Source organism: Sciurus vulgaris, assembly GCF_902686455.1.
Source record: "Sciurus vulgaris genome assembly, chromosome: 9".
NCBI lineage: Eukaryota > Metazoa > Chordata > Mammalia > Rodentia > Sciuridae > Sciurus > Sciurus vulgaris.
In genome coordinates this window covers 127,361,886-127,374,787 of record NC_136469.1, presented here as the reverse complement: position 1 = coordinate 127,374,787, position 12,902 = coordinate 127,361,886, and the positions used below count along the sequence as shown (strand labels likewise).

General features: G+C 34.7%; 1 protein-coding gene across 1 annotated transcript in view; it reads right to left on the bottom strand.

The window, feature by feature from the left end:
• Nucleotides 1–12,902, bottom strand: part of DHX15 (DEAH-box helicase 15) — a 47,429-nt gene that overhangs the window by 17,479 nt on the left and 17,048 nt on the right. Inside the window, exons 4-6 of the mRNA XM_079154567.1 lie at nt 8,328–8,487; nt 6,843–7,061; nt 1,618–1,785 (exon numbers count right to left, since the gene is read on the bottom strand). Of these exons, the coding sequence (XP_079010693.1) occupies nt 1,618–1,785; nt 6,843–7,061; nt 8,328–8,487 (547 nt within the window). The remainder of the gene's footprint in view (nt 1–1,617; nt 1,786–6,842; nt 7,062–8,327; nt 8,488–12,902) is intronic.

Genomic DNA, 12,902 nt, shown 5'->3' with positions numbered 1-12,902 from the left:
AAAATTCTCCACATCCTTAGGATTTGCAACATAAAAAGGAAATATAAAAACTAATTCTAGCCCAAGGGTTAAATCGTAGATTCTACAAAATGTTTTCTGTTGGACTGGTACCTTATTGAGTACAAGTTCCCATGAACTAATATACTAATTAATAGAGCTTAGATGTAAAATTTTAAGAAATGTGGGCCCACACATGTCAAAGTATCTCAACAGAATGAGAACTAGATGAAAAGATGGGCAGAAGAGGCAAAATTTACTGCATATGCCAGTTTCAATCAATGAAAAATAGCACAATGTTTAAAAATTAAAAAAATGCAAACATACAGAGAACATATACTTTTAAGACAAATGAAAAACTTTTAAGCTCTGCCTAGAGGATGTATTATTTTCTCTTTACTACGTGCTTTAGTCAGCTTTTCCACTGCTTTGTCTACAAGATCTGACCAGAACTTTTTTTTTGGCAGTACTGGAGATTGAACCCAGGGCCTTGTGCTTGCAAGGCAAGCACTCTACCGACTGAGCTATTATCTCCAGTCCTGATCAGAACAATTTTAAAGGAGGAAAAGTTTATTTGAGGGCTCAGAGTTTCAGGTCTTAGTCCACATAAGCCAGCTCCATTTCTTAGGGCTAGAGGCTAGGCTGAACATCATGCAGAGGAGTGTAATGGGAGGAAGTAGATCACATCAAGATCAGAAAGCAGAGTCTCCATTTCCCAGATACAAATATATGTACCCCAAGTCACGTCCCAATCCTCACCTTCTCCGGAGATACCGCACCACATCAGTTACCACTCAGTTAATCCCTACCAGGGGATTAATACACTGATTGGGTTAAGCTCTTAGAAATCAATCATTTCTTCTCTGCACCTTCTTGCACTGTCTCATACATGTTAGCTTTTGTGGAGACACCTCACATCTAAACCCTAACACTACAGAAATACTTAATAAATACCTTCTAATGATATGTAACCGCACTAAAAAGTCCACATAAAAGAAGTTCTTTCCAGTCAACAAATCAACTTCAAAATTGTATGCCAAAGATGTCACTTAAAACATCAAGTTACTCCCCCCGCCCCAAATTCAAATGCCTACAAACTAGACAGGAGATGTTTTCACATTCTAGAGACAGCATGAAGACCAAAAATGCAATTTAGCACAATGAGTCTTTGATTAGACTACTTTTTAAAAGTCAAATTTACTGTATTTGATAAATGTAAATTCCAAAAGTATATTTTCTTCTAGTAATGTTAAATGTTCTTTAATAATTTATTATTTTCAGTAATCATTAAAAATATAAGCAAAAAAGTCGGGGGGGGGGGTCGCAAAAAATTGGATCTGTAAATTGTGAATTTGAGGCAAGATTTTTATCCTATATGACAAAGCTGAAGAAACTTATATATCAGAGCCCAGTTCCTTGTTATACATCAAGCTTACCCTTGACAATCCATCTCCCAAACTGATTAAGACTAGAGATTAAGAATTTACCAAAACTCACATGCAGGATTATAAAACTTAATTGCTGTGTTTGATCCAAATCACAATTACCCACAACATAGTCTCATATCTCAATAAGTCTTTTTATATTAATGAAATGTTATAAAGGAAGTTTCTATGTTACCTTTCTTCCAATTGCTCCATTCTGTTTTTTTGGAGGTGGAGGTTCAAAGATGCGTTGTTGCTGCTGGGGTGGAAGCGTAGAGTACAGTGGAATGATTTTAATGTCACCAACTTCAGGACCCAAATCATCAACCTCACGCTTTATTCTTTTACAGGCTTCATCAATTTCCTACAAAATAGAGAGTTTTGAGTCTAAAACCAAAAATGCTGAAACACTTCTGTGCAGTTTATTTTATGTACATGACCTGCTGGATACCCTATTTTCAATGTATTAACCAGAACTACTTTTGCAAATTTCAGTGGGATTTCCAAAACCACCTAAAATACTTTGATTTCTGTATTCAACCAAATATATAACTACCTTATTTGCATTCCACACCCCTTTTCTTGAAGAGTCAGATTCCCTAATTAATTCTGAACAAATTGTACTAAAATTGAAATTTCTCACCCAGGAATATTTAACTGCACTCCTGACCTTTTCAATTTTCATAATCTAAGAGAAATTGATGTGCTAGATATTTTAAATAAGCCAATTAGGCTTTAATGTCACGTATCACTAATGCAATTATATGGAAGATTTGCTTCATTGTGCCTAATGAGAACAAACACCTTTACAGTATCAACAGAGACATTTAAGAACTAGGCTAACACAAGTATCTTAGAGCAGCTTCAGCATTTTCCTTACCACAGAAAACTATTCCAATGCATTTGCATTCAAATAAAAGGTTATGTAATGAATAATATTGAGACTGAGGGAGGAGTGGCTGCTTTGGGAATAGCAGAGGGGTCTAAAATACAGAGGATGGAGTGGACAGTGGACAAATGTTATCTAAATCTCACCAAAACAATAATTCAACTTGGAGAAAGTTAGTACATTAAACAGCCTATAATGTATCAGGCATGTGTTCAATGAATAACCCAACCCGAGGCTATCTTCATTAACAAATTATCTTTTCTGCAAAAGACAGAACGTTGCAAAGAGGGGGCAATTTCAGATATACTGATTTTACATCAAACTACAATTTGTTTCCTTAAAATGATTTTAAGTCCAAGTACAACTTTGTGTTGAAGAATAAAGTTCTTGGATATATTAAGAAAAACATTGTTTTCACCTACCCCAAACATAACTACATTATTGAAAATGGGTATCTGCCTTAAAAATTGTGACACCAGAAAAATCACTATCAAGAACCTTATGTTAATAGTATCCTCTGAAATCTCAAGTACATAGGAGAAAATGAAATTATAATGCTATTCATCAAAAGAATATTAACAAAGGAAACAAGTATTTACCAAGAAAATTGCTTCAAATGCTGTATCTAGATGAGAATGCCCCCTGCTGGCATGCAAATACAAAAATTAAGATCTCTACCAAATCAAATTTTGGAACATAGGTACAAAATCAGATTTCCAATATTCAGAGTATCTGTAATTGTTAATTTTACCAAAAACACAACTGGAAAATAAATGGTCCAGTGTCATCTAACATCCAGATTTCACATCTTAAAAAATTATCAGCCCAAATTATACATATGCTTTAAGAAGGCAGCATTTTAAGATAGTTTCAAATTGGGACCTATGTGTCCAGCCACGTATGCAGCTAAAACAAAATGATGACAGCAAGGGATATAAATAATCCTCTGAAGTGAAGGGGAAAAAAATCTATATCACTTATATTTATATATATATATATATATATATATATATATATATAAAATGTTCAACAGTTTTTAAAATTCCACACTTTTTTCCTCGAGTTTTAACCACCTTAGGGTCAACACTATCAGTTTAGAATGCCATAAAACTCTCCTACATTCATCAGAAAATGAACAGGGATAAAGTGGAAGGTTCTCTTTCCAATCAGTAGCCATCTACTTGGTCATAAGCAATGCAATATGGAGAATTAAGTCAAAAGTTCAGGAGTTTCTGACTTGAGGAAAAAGACTTTCAGCTACACAAGTATGTTAGTTAATTAATTTGGACATTACTTATGAAATCAATGCATGTTGAAAGCATATTACTAAGGAAAATTAAAGAGTCTGTTGCTTAAGGAATGAAGAATCTCAGAATCAAGTATCCACTTACAAACAATTGGTACTTCAATTACAATCTCTTACCTACTCCAGTACTATATAATTTCTGAGGACTTCTACTCTTGACAAAACTTAATTTTTAATCATAGGTCCAGATTATTTCTTTATTATTTTGCAGACTAGAGATTAAAGGGGTGATCTTCCACCAAGCCACATCCCCAGCCCTTTTTATTTTTGAGGAAGATTTTGCTAAAGCCTCAGATTTGGCAAACCTCCTGCCTCAGCCTCCCAAGTCAATGGGATTACAGGCATGTACCCATGCAAGCTTAAATCCAGATTGTATGCACTGAAATAACAGTAACATTGTAGATTTCAAAATTTTCCCAATCTTTCACCAATTTAAACTGGGCTCTCTCCCTCCCACATTAATTCAGATGACTACAGAAGCATCACGGTTTTAAAAAAGTGATCAAATTGCTAATGTCCTAAATAATCTTTGAAATTTCTATTCAAATTTATGAAGACAGAGTACCAACTTCCCAGAATCTACCACTTAACCTACCAACTAAAAATACTAACCTTCCACAAAAAAGGGGAGAAAGAGTAATATTTTATGTATCTTTACATCAAATCTATTAAACACAATCAATAAAATCCACCTTCTCCCCAAAGGTCTCCAAATTCAAGATTAGGCACCTAAAGATTAACTGGTACACAGTTCACAAGTACAGTATCACTTTATTTTATGAAAGATGTACTCTAGCACACATCTGAATACCATACGGATTACTGCCTTTGTTTCGCCAGCTATAAACACTTTGAGGTCTTAACTATGAGGCTATCTGATATAATTTAAATATGCTTGGTTATCTGAGCATAGTGACTAGTCATTTAAGAAAACATTTTTCTACCTATTTAAACTTAAATTAATGTTTGATACAATTAAAAATTAGTCCTTCCTCATCCCAGCCACCTCGCAATGCTCAATAGCCCTGTTTTTTGGTGGTGATCACAGCGAAGAGTGCAAATACGTGTTTCCAGCACTGTACTTTGGAAGAAGTGATAAATTAGAGACCAGACACAAGAGAACAAAATGAATACCTCTACGATGTGTCACAACACGTATGTCATTTATATGCCATAAAAAATATATTTGAGGGCTGGGGTTGTAGCTCAGTGGTAGAGTGCTTGTCTAGCATGTGAGGCACTGGGTTCGATTCTCAGCACCACATATAAATAAATAAATAAAATAAAGGCCTATCAACATCTAAAAAAAATGTAGGGAAATTTCCTAGTCAAAATGCATAAAAAGGATGACCAAGAGAAAATAACTTTATCTGGGAAACTGAATTTGCAACATTTTCCAAAAGAACAAGTACGATTCTCTATAGGGAATGACTGCAACCTCCTAAGGGATATTTGGTAATGTCTGCAGACATCTTTGGTTTTCATACTGAGGGAGGAAATATTACTGTATCTGATGGGTAGAGGCTAGATACTAATGTTCTATATGGCATCCACAACAAAGAGACCCTTCTTTAAAGAAAGGAAACCAAGGCCAACAAATCATAAATCACAAATGACCAAGACAAACCCGAAGAAATCCAAGATAAAAAAAAAATTACTCAACATTCATAGCTTTTAACAATGGTGTTTGCTCAAATATTATCTACCAAATATCCCTGTAGAATGTGAACACACATGAGAATTCACATTTTACTGCAGAGAGGTTGTTGCTTAGCAGACCTTTGGTATCTCAGAGAGATGAAAGCAATTTCTATCAGCAATGTTTGGGGTGAATGTCATTATTTTATCACAGGCATCATACTATACTAAAATATTCCTCTGGAAAAGTGGTCATAAAAATGGCCCCAGGAGATTGTAGAAGATGCAGATTCCTACATTTCACCCCCAAACTTCATCTATTACAACAAGTTTAAAACAGAGACAAGAATTTGCTTTGTCTTAAAGAATTTTCTTCCATTAAATGGGCAGTCTACCACACCTAGGAAAAAAAAAAAGTTCCAGAAGAAAAGTCAGATCTTTTGTAAAGGGTGCCAAAATACATTAAGTTCTGCATTCATCTATGATCTCAGTTGCCTACAATCTCAATGGCCATGTTCTTTTATTAACAGACAACCTTCTAAAAAGGTAAAAACAATTCTTAACCTGTGGGCCATGCAAATACAAAAATAGGATGTGAGTCAGCATGTGTAGCTATTTAAACAAATTAATATTTGATACAATTAAAAATTAGTCCTTCCTCATCCCAGCCACCTTGCAATGCTCAACAGCCCTGTTTTTTGGTGGTGATAACAGCAAAGAGGGCAAATACATGTTTCTAGCACTATAAAGTTCTGGTGGATCTGCTCTAGAACCCTGCCACTAAACTTTGAAGGAAAGTTAGTACTATCAGTATGCTTGGCAGAGGCAGGCACAAGCCACTGAATCAGAACCTCCAAGTTTGCTAAGTGATTTGCATGTATATTTAGAATCATACTAGAAAATTCTAGCATGTTTCAGAAAATTCACAAAACCCAACAGGGCAAAAGAAAAAAGCTTTAAGAAACACTTTAATAAAAACATTTTCTAAAATTGTTTTATCCAAATAGTTTTTCCTGAAGTATTGCAGTCACTTGAGAATGTCAGAGTATGTGTCTATGAATACCCTATGGGAAAGAGTTTAGAACACATGACAACGGAGATATATCTCTCAAAATGAGATAAATTCTAAAGAAGACATGCTATCCTTCCAATCCTCAAGGAGTGCACAGGAGACAAAAACAAAAGTTTTTTTGATAACTGATCGACACTCAAATTCACGCACATGCTAAATAACTTATGAGGACTGCCTGATTTCAAAGCAGCTGTAATGCGAATTCATGCCCCAGTAAAATAACACTTATACCTTGGCCTTTCCAAGGTGAAGATACACATTTGTTAAATCTTGGAATTCTAAAACCATTTAATGTTCGATAATTAGCCCTAACACAAAAGCACTAGTGGTTTAAAAAGTATTCCTAAGAGTATACAGATAAAAGGGGCTATAGATTTTATATATTAATACAATCGGGTTGAAGGAAAAAATATTAAGGAAACTATGGGTAATAAATATATGTCAAACTGTTGTTTGAAGTTGCCATTTAACAAAAATGTTATGTCAAAAGTTAAACAATAAAGCACATAATGATACCTCTTGACCAGTTAAGAAAAGCAGAAGATCTCCCTCCTCCTCTTCACACATATGTATCTGGATCACTGTTCGAATTGCAGCTTCGAGATAATCTCTCTCTGGTTCTGGAGTATAAAAGATCTCAACAGGATGTGTGCGGCCAGGAATAGTTAAGAGAGGACAGTTATCAAAGTAAATCTGGAATTTTCCCGCATCTAGAGTAGCACTCATAACTATAACCTGAAAGAAAACAGTAAATTACTTGAGTCATTTGTAAGTGTTCTTACATGGCCTCAAAGAAAGAAAAAATAGAAAAGTACTCACTTACTGTAAAAATCTTTAAATAAACCATTTGAAAAATCAAATACAGAAAGGTACAGTAAAAGTTTTTATATTCAAAGATACTTAAAAATGCCTAGTAAGTAAATTACAATTTTTTTGAAACAATACCTTATAAATGAAAGTTCATAAAATTATGTAAAAGAACTGGTGGAGGACATTACTATGTCATGTAATTATTGCTGCATTTAATAAAACAAAACAACTTTCCACATGAAAAAAAGAAAATGCAAAACTAACCAGTAGATCAGGTGTAAATTTTTGAACTTCTTCCAAATCCTCTTTAATAAACACAACTTTAAAAAAAAGTCTCCAAAATAAGCAAGGTTCTCCTACACTTGTAAAAAGGCAGTCCTCCCCACTGCCCCCAAACCTGTTCAAGTACAGAACTTCATGATTACACCTCCCCCATATAAATCATTACCATTAAAATTTTACTTTACGTCTCCCTCATACTTCATTCCACTAGAATTCTTAATTTTACTTCAAATGAAATTTCTCCCTGAAACCTTGCAACTCATTCATAATTTTTAATAATGATAGTAGTACTTAAATGGTGCTTCTAAAGCACACATACCAACAAATAAAGACGAACTGATGAGTTTAAGCTTCAAAGAATGGTACAGGCACACAAGAATGCAAAAGGGGGAACTTCCTGACTTTGGGTCAAAAATGGCAAAAAAATATTCAGGCAGTTTTAAGACTTTAATCAACATGGTAACACTGGTTAAGGAACAAATGGTACGCAAGAAAAGGGTTGAAAAATAAATTAATAAATCAAGATTTCTGATTGTCCTGGATGTGTATATGTTGGGAGAAAACAGATCTGAGGGACAAAGATTTGATCCTTTAAGAAAGGAATCTCTGTACTTAATTATGAATAGGGTGAGTAGTATGATCACAAAACAAAACAAAAAATCATGTTGTTAGATCATGAAGAATTGGGTGGGTCAGAAATTGCAAAGATTTTGCTTTAAAATACATTACTAAAAAGTAGCAGAAATAAGTGAAATCTAAAATGAAGCCACATTAAAGTACCTAGCACTTGGACACTATTTTTTACAAGTTTTTTTTTTAATAGCTGATTAGCGATCAGAATGTTCTCCACTTTTATACATGCATGCACGCACACAAAATGAACTAAATGGGTAAAGGAAATTACTTCACCTTTAAGTCTGATCTTTGTCTTACAACTTCCTTTAAAACACCCATGAGAATATCTGTAGCCAGTGTCCTTTCATGAGCCTCATCAAGAATTATCACACCGTAACGCTCCAGAAGGGGATCGTTCATGGCTTCACGAAGTAACATCCCATCAGTCATATACCTATATTCACAAAGAACATGTTGGTCAAGGTTCATTTACTACATTTCTAGAGAAAACTTGAAGACATAAAGATGAAACAAGAACATCAGGTAAATAAAAACTAAACTTCTTCAGCCAGGTGCAAGGGTGCACACCTATAAGCAGACTTGGGAGTCTGAGGCAGGAGGATTTCAAGTTCAAAGTCAGACCCAGCAACTTAGCAAGAACCTGTCTAAAAAAAATGAAAAGGCTAGGGGTGTAGCTTAATGGTAAAGCATCCCTAGATTCAACCCCAACAATAAATGTGCTATTGTTTCATAATCAATTGCAAAATTAAACTTCAAGAGAATTTCTTAAAAGCATATACCAAACAAACTCTACATCATAAAATACATACATCTCAAACACTGCAATGCACTGAGAAACACAAGATATTCCTGATTATGGAACGCAATGACCACACAGTTGCGCACAAATGCCAAATTCAACACTGAAATATAAATTTCTTAAAAGTAATTTTAAGCATAAACATTCAGCCTGCAAAATAAAACCAATAAACCATTTTCGGTTGCTTCAAGATATAAATGTTACCACATGCCAATGTACATTTTTAAAAAGCCCTAACAATTCTTAATAAAGCTCACAGGCTCAGGCTCTTGGTTGAAAAGGGCTTACAAAGAAATGTGTCTACCATTTTCCCACCTTAAAATAATCTGAATGAAGCATAAAAAGAATTCATTCACAAAGGCTCTAGAACTGAGGGGCAGCACCAGCACTGTGGAAATGCTAGTAAATAAATAGAATATAAAAGGCAAATGACACCAGAATGATTGATGAACCAAAAAGAGGGAAACCAGGATTAGGAATGGCTCAAGAGAAGGCAGTTAATATGGAATCTAACCATCACAGAAGAACCACCATGTAGATTCAGTATCAGCCATCTCCTGTCCATTCCACTCTGGTTACTGTTATCACTCACACAAAACAAATGTCCTCAGTTTGGCACCTGGACAAAACACAATATGACTTTAAATGCTGAAGTCACAGTTCATTCAGTAAATAAAAGCCCATGATTTTATTTACAGATTTAAAAAGCAGTAGAAAATACATGAAATCATCATTTATGACTTCATTCTTTTGGCTCTTTTTCATGATTAGTCTAACCTTTCATGAACCAACTTGATATTTTTAGCTAACGCCATCTGTTGGAGCAGTAAGTTCAGCAAACTGGCAGGCAGTGTGTAAGAAGTGAATTCCTCTCTTTATTTCACCAAAACTTAAAACTTTAAATTTAACAAAACTTTTGGCAAACAAGTTCATTTGTCCCATTTGTATATTTTATATCTTATACCTTGGTGTTATTTTTTTAAACTAACAACCACCATTTCTGGAATAGATAACAGTATTACTTGCAAGATTATTTCATTAAGATTGTGAAGGAAAAAACACTGCCAATTAAAATAGGACTCAATGCCTGAAAGTCAGTCCAGCACAATGCATGGATCAGCTATACCATAGCCCCTAGATCCCCTGGAATCTCTTCGATCTATGTGAGGACACTTGGTAGCATGTGCCTTTGGATGTATTACTGACATGAGGTAGGTTAACCTCTTGCACATTATCTCAATGGCAAAACATAATCCACTTGTGGGTAACTAACTTCCTTAGCTTCAAGAGAACTAATGTATGGCTTTGTAGGGAGAAAAAAGAAGGAAAGGTTTGGTTATGTTTCCATCTGAGCAAATACTATTTTGTCCAAATATAAGCAGATTTATACCCTACCACTCTTTCTCAAACTTACACTCAGTAGCTATTCATTGCAATAGGGAATCTCAGGGCAACATTTTTGAAGACATTTTAATTAGCCAAAAATTCAGTAAGTGTATAGTCCCAATAACTAACATTACTTAATTGAAGTGACAACAATATTACAGCCAAATCATGTTCAAGCATTCACAAGCAATGGTAACCACCACAATGCCATCAAGTATAATGATTCCACATAAAGATATGCCTCAATTTTGGACATTAAAAATATGAGGGGGGGAACCCCACAAAACTAATAATACAGCTTGCACTTGAAAATTTCTTAAAAATTCCTAAAAACCCACTCTCTTTATTTTGATCTTTTTTCTCCACATTTCTCAAGCCATAGGCAACCACATTATGGAAGTATACAAAAGCACAGCCAACCAACTCGCCATTCTTTTGTATTTTTCTAAGAGAAAATGTTGCAAATGGCAAGTTACGAACATCACAAATTAGTTAATGGAACTATTATTTGCCGTGCTTTATCAACAACCACGTTTATCGTAAGTACTAAAATAAATGGTCAACCGAATTCAATCCCTATCTTTCAGATTCCACAGACAACTCCTAATGTTTCCTCAATGTTAATCTGATAATCACCCAGTGATCCAAACAATGAGATGCTGCAGTTAGTATCTCCTACATTGCAAAATACGTGAGGTTTATTATTAATACATGAAGCTTGTTGTCTGAACAAGTTTTATGAGAATGACAGTTCTAAAGTTGGAGGGTCTCTTTTAAGATGGTCAAATGTGCTTTTCTTGTCCAATGAAAAGACCTGAATAATAACAGTTAACTTTCCCAGAGTCTCAAAACCAGTTAAATAGCTTATTAAAATTAGTTAATATGTTATACTAATTCCCAATCTTGGGGCCCCTCCTACACTAGCACACTCTTCTTAAAGGAACACAGCATACATGCATACATAGGAACAAAAAGGTACCTAATCAAAGATATGTCCAAGTTCTAACCTCTGGTACTTCTGAATGTGACCTTATTCAAAAATAGAAGTTTTACAGATATAATTAAGTTAAAAACTTCAGATGAGATCACAAGCATTTATGGTGCTCTCTCAACCTAATGACACATATCTTTTTTTTTTTTTTTTTTGGCGGTGCCAGGGTTCAAACCCAGGACCTTGTTCTTACAAGGCAAGCACTCTACCAACTGAGCTATATCCCCAGCCCCGACACATATCCTTAATGAAAAGAAATGAGAGGGAAATTTGAGACACAGGGGAAGTCAGGTAAAGATGGAGGAAGAGACTGGAGTTGTAATAACTACAAGTCAGGAATAACAAGAACTGCTAGCTATCACCAGAAGCTAGGATGGAATCATGAAAGGCTCTTCTCTGAGACTCTCCAGAAGGAACCAACTCTGTCAATACATTGATTTTGAACCTCCGGCCTCTAGAATTGAGAGAATAATTTTTTTTTTAAATTTAAGCCACTAAAACAAGAGGGAAAAAAAAGTACCTTATCATTTGCTGTACTGTTAAATTTAAGAAACCCTTTGCTTGCTGGTGGTAGTGGTGTGTGGGGCTGAGGGGGACAACGACGACACCCGACACAACGAAGACAGAACAAGGAAGATATTGGTGGTCCTAAAAGTCACAGACCATTTTCCTTTACCTATGTCAAGTTTTACTACCTTTCTTACTAGTAATAAAATATTTACTTAGGTTAAAAGATGAGTCATAATTCTGAAGTTTTAATAACGGGACAAGTAAACAAAATGCTACAGGGACAACCAAACTTGAAATGATCTACTCACTTAAAGACATTAGCATTATCTGGGAACTGAGTAGAAATAGAAAACTTGGGCCTCATCCCAGATTTACTTATTCAAAAATTGTGAAGGTGAGGCATAGAAATCTGTGTTTTAATAGAACTGTTAAAATTCTGAGCTTCGAGCAATTCGGATCTTGCTAAAGTTTAAGGCATAGTCTAAATAAAGTTAAACAAGAGGCAGATTAAACAAAGGAGATGCCTAATGCAGCAATAGAATCCTTTGAGTCAAATCAGAAACAGTTCAGATCTGCAAACACTGTTAAATGAAATAAACCCCACAAAGTGTTGATAGTGCTAACCTAGCTTATGTATTCTAATCACTATATGCAGATAGCAGAGTTAACTACAAGCTAACCAATTCTAATCCCAGTCACATGACATCACCAATTCTGAATAAAGCAAAGCAAAGCATGACATCCTTCACATATTATTTATAATTTTGTACTCATGCATTTTTAAATTTTTTGAAACACCAAGTGTTTTGGCCTAAGAAAAAAATCATAAACTAAGAAAACGATTCACATTTTTTCTAAATGAAAACCAAACAATTTAGGAATTTAATAATAAACTACATATGTAAATTATTCCTAACTTTAGTGTCAATGACTAAATGCTACAGTTATGAGTGAAAAATTATGCAGGGAAGCAAGCCCCAAGAGCTCAATATTATGTTATTTGGTATAGGTGGCAAAAGGAGTAGTAGGGGAAACTCCGTGAGTCCTTATAATGAACCTTATGAATTCCTCCCTAACCAAATCCAAATTGAGCAAAGATGCTTAACAACAGTAGAATACAAGAATTAAATAACGTAAAACAATCTTGGGCAGGTTATGTTGC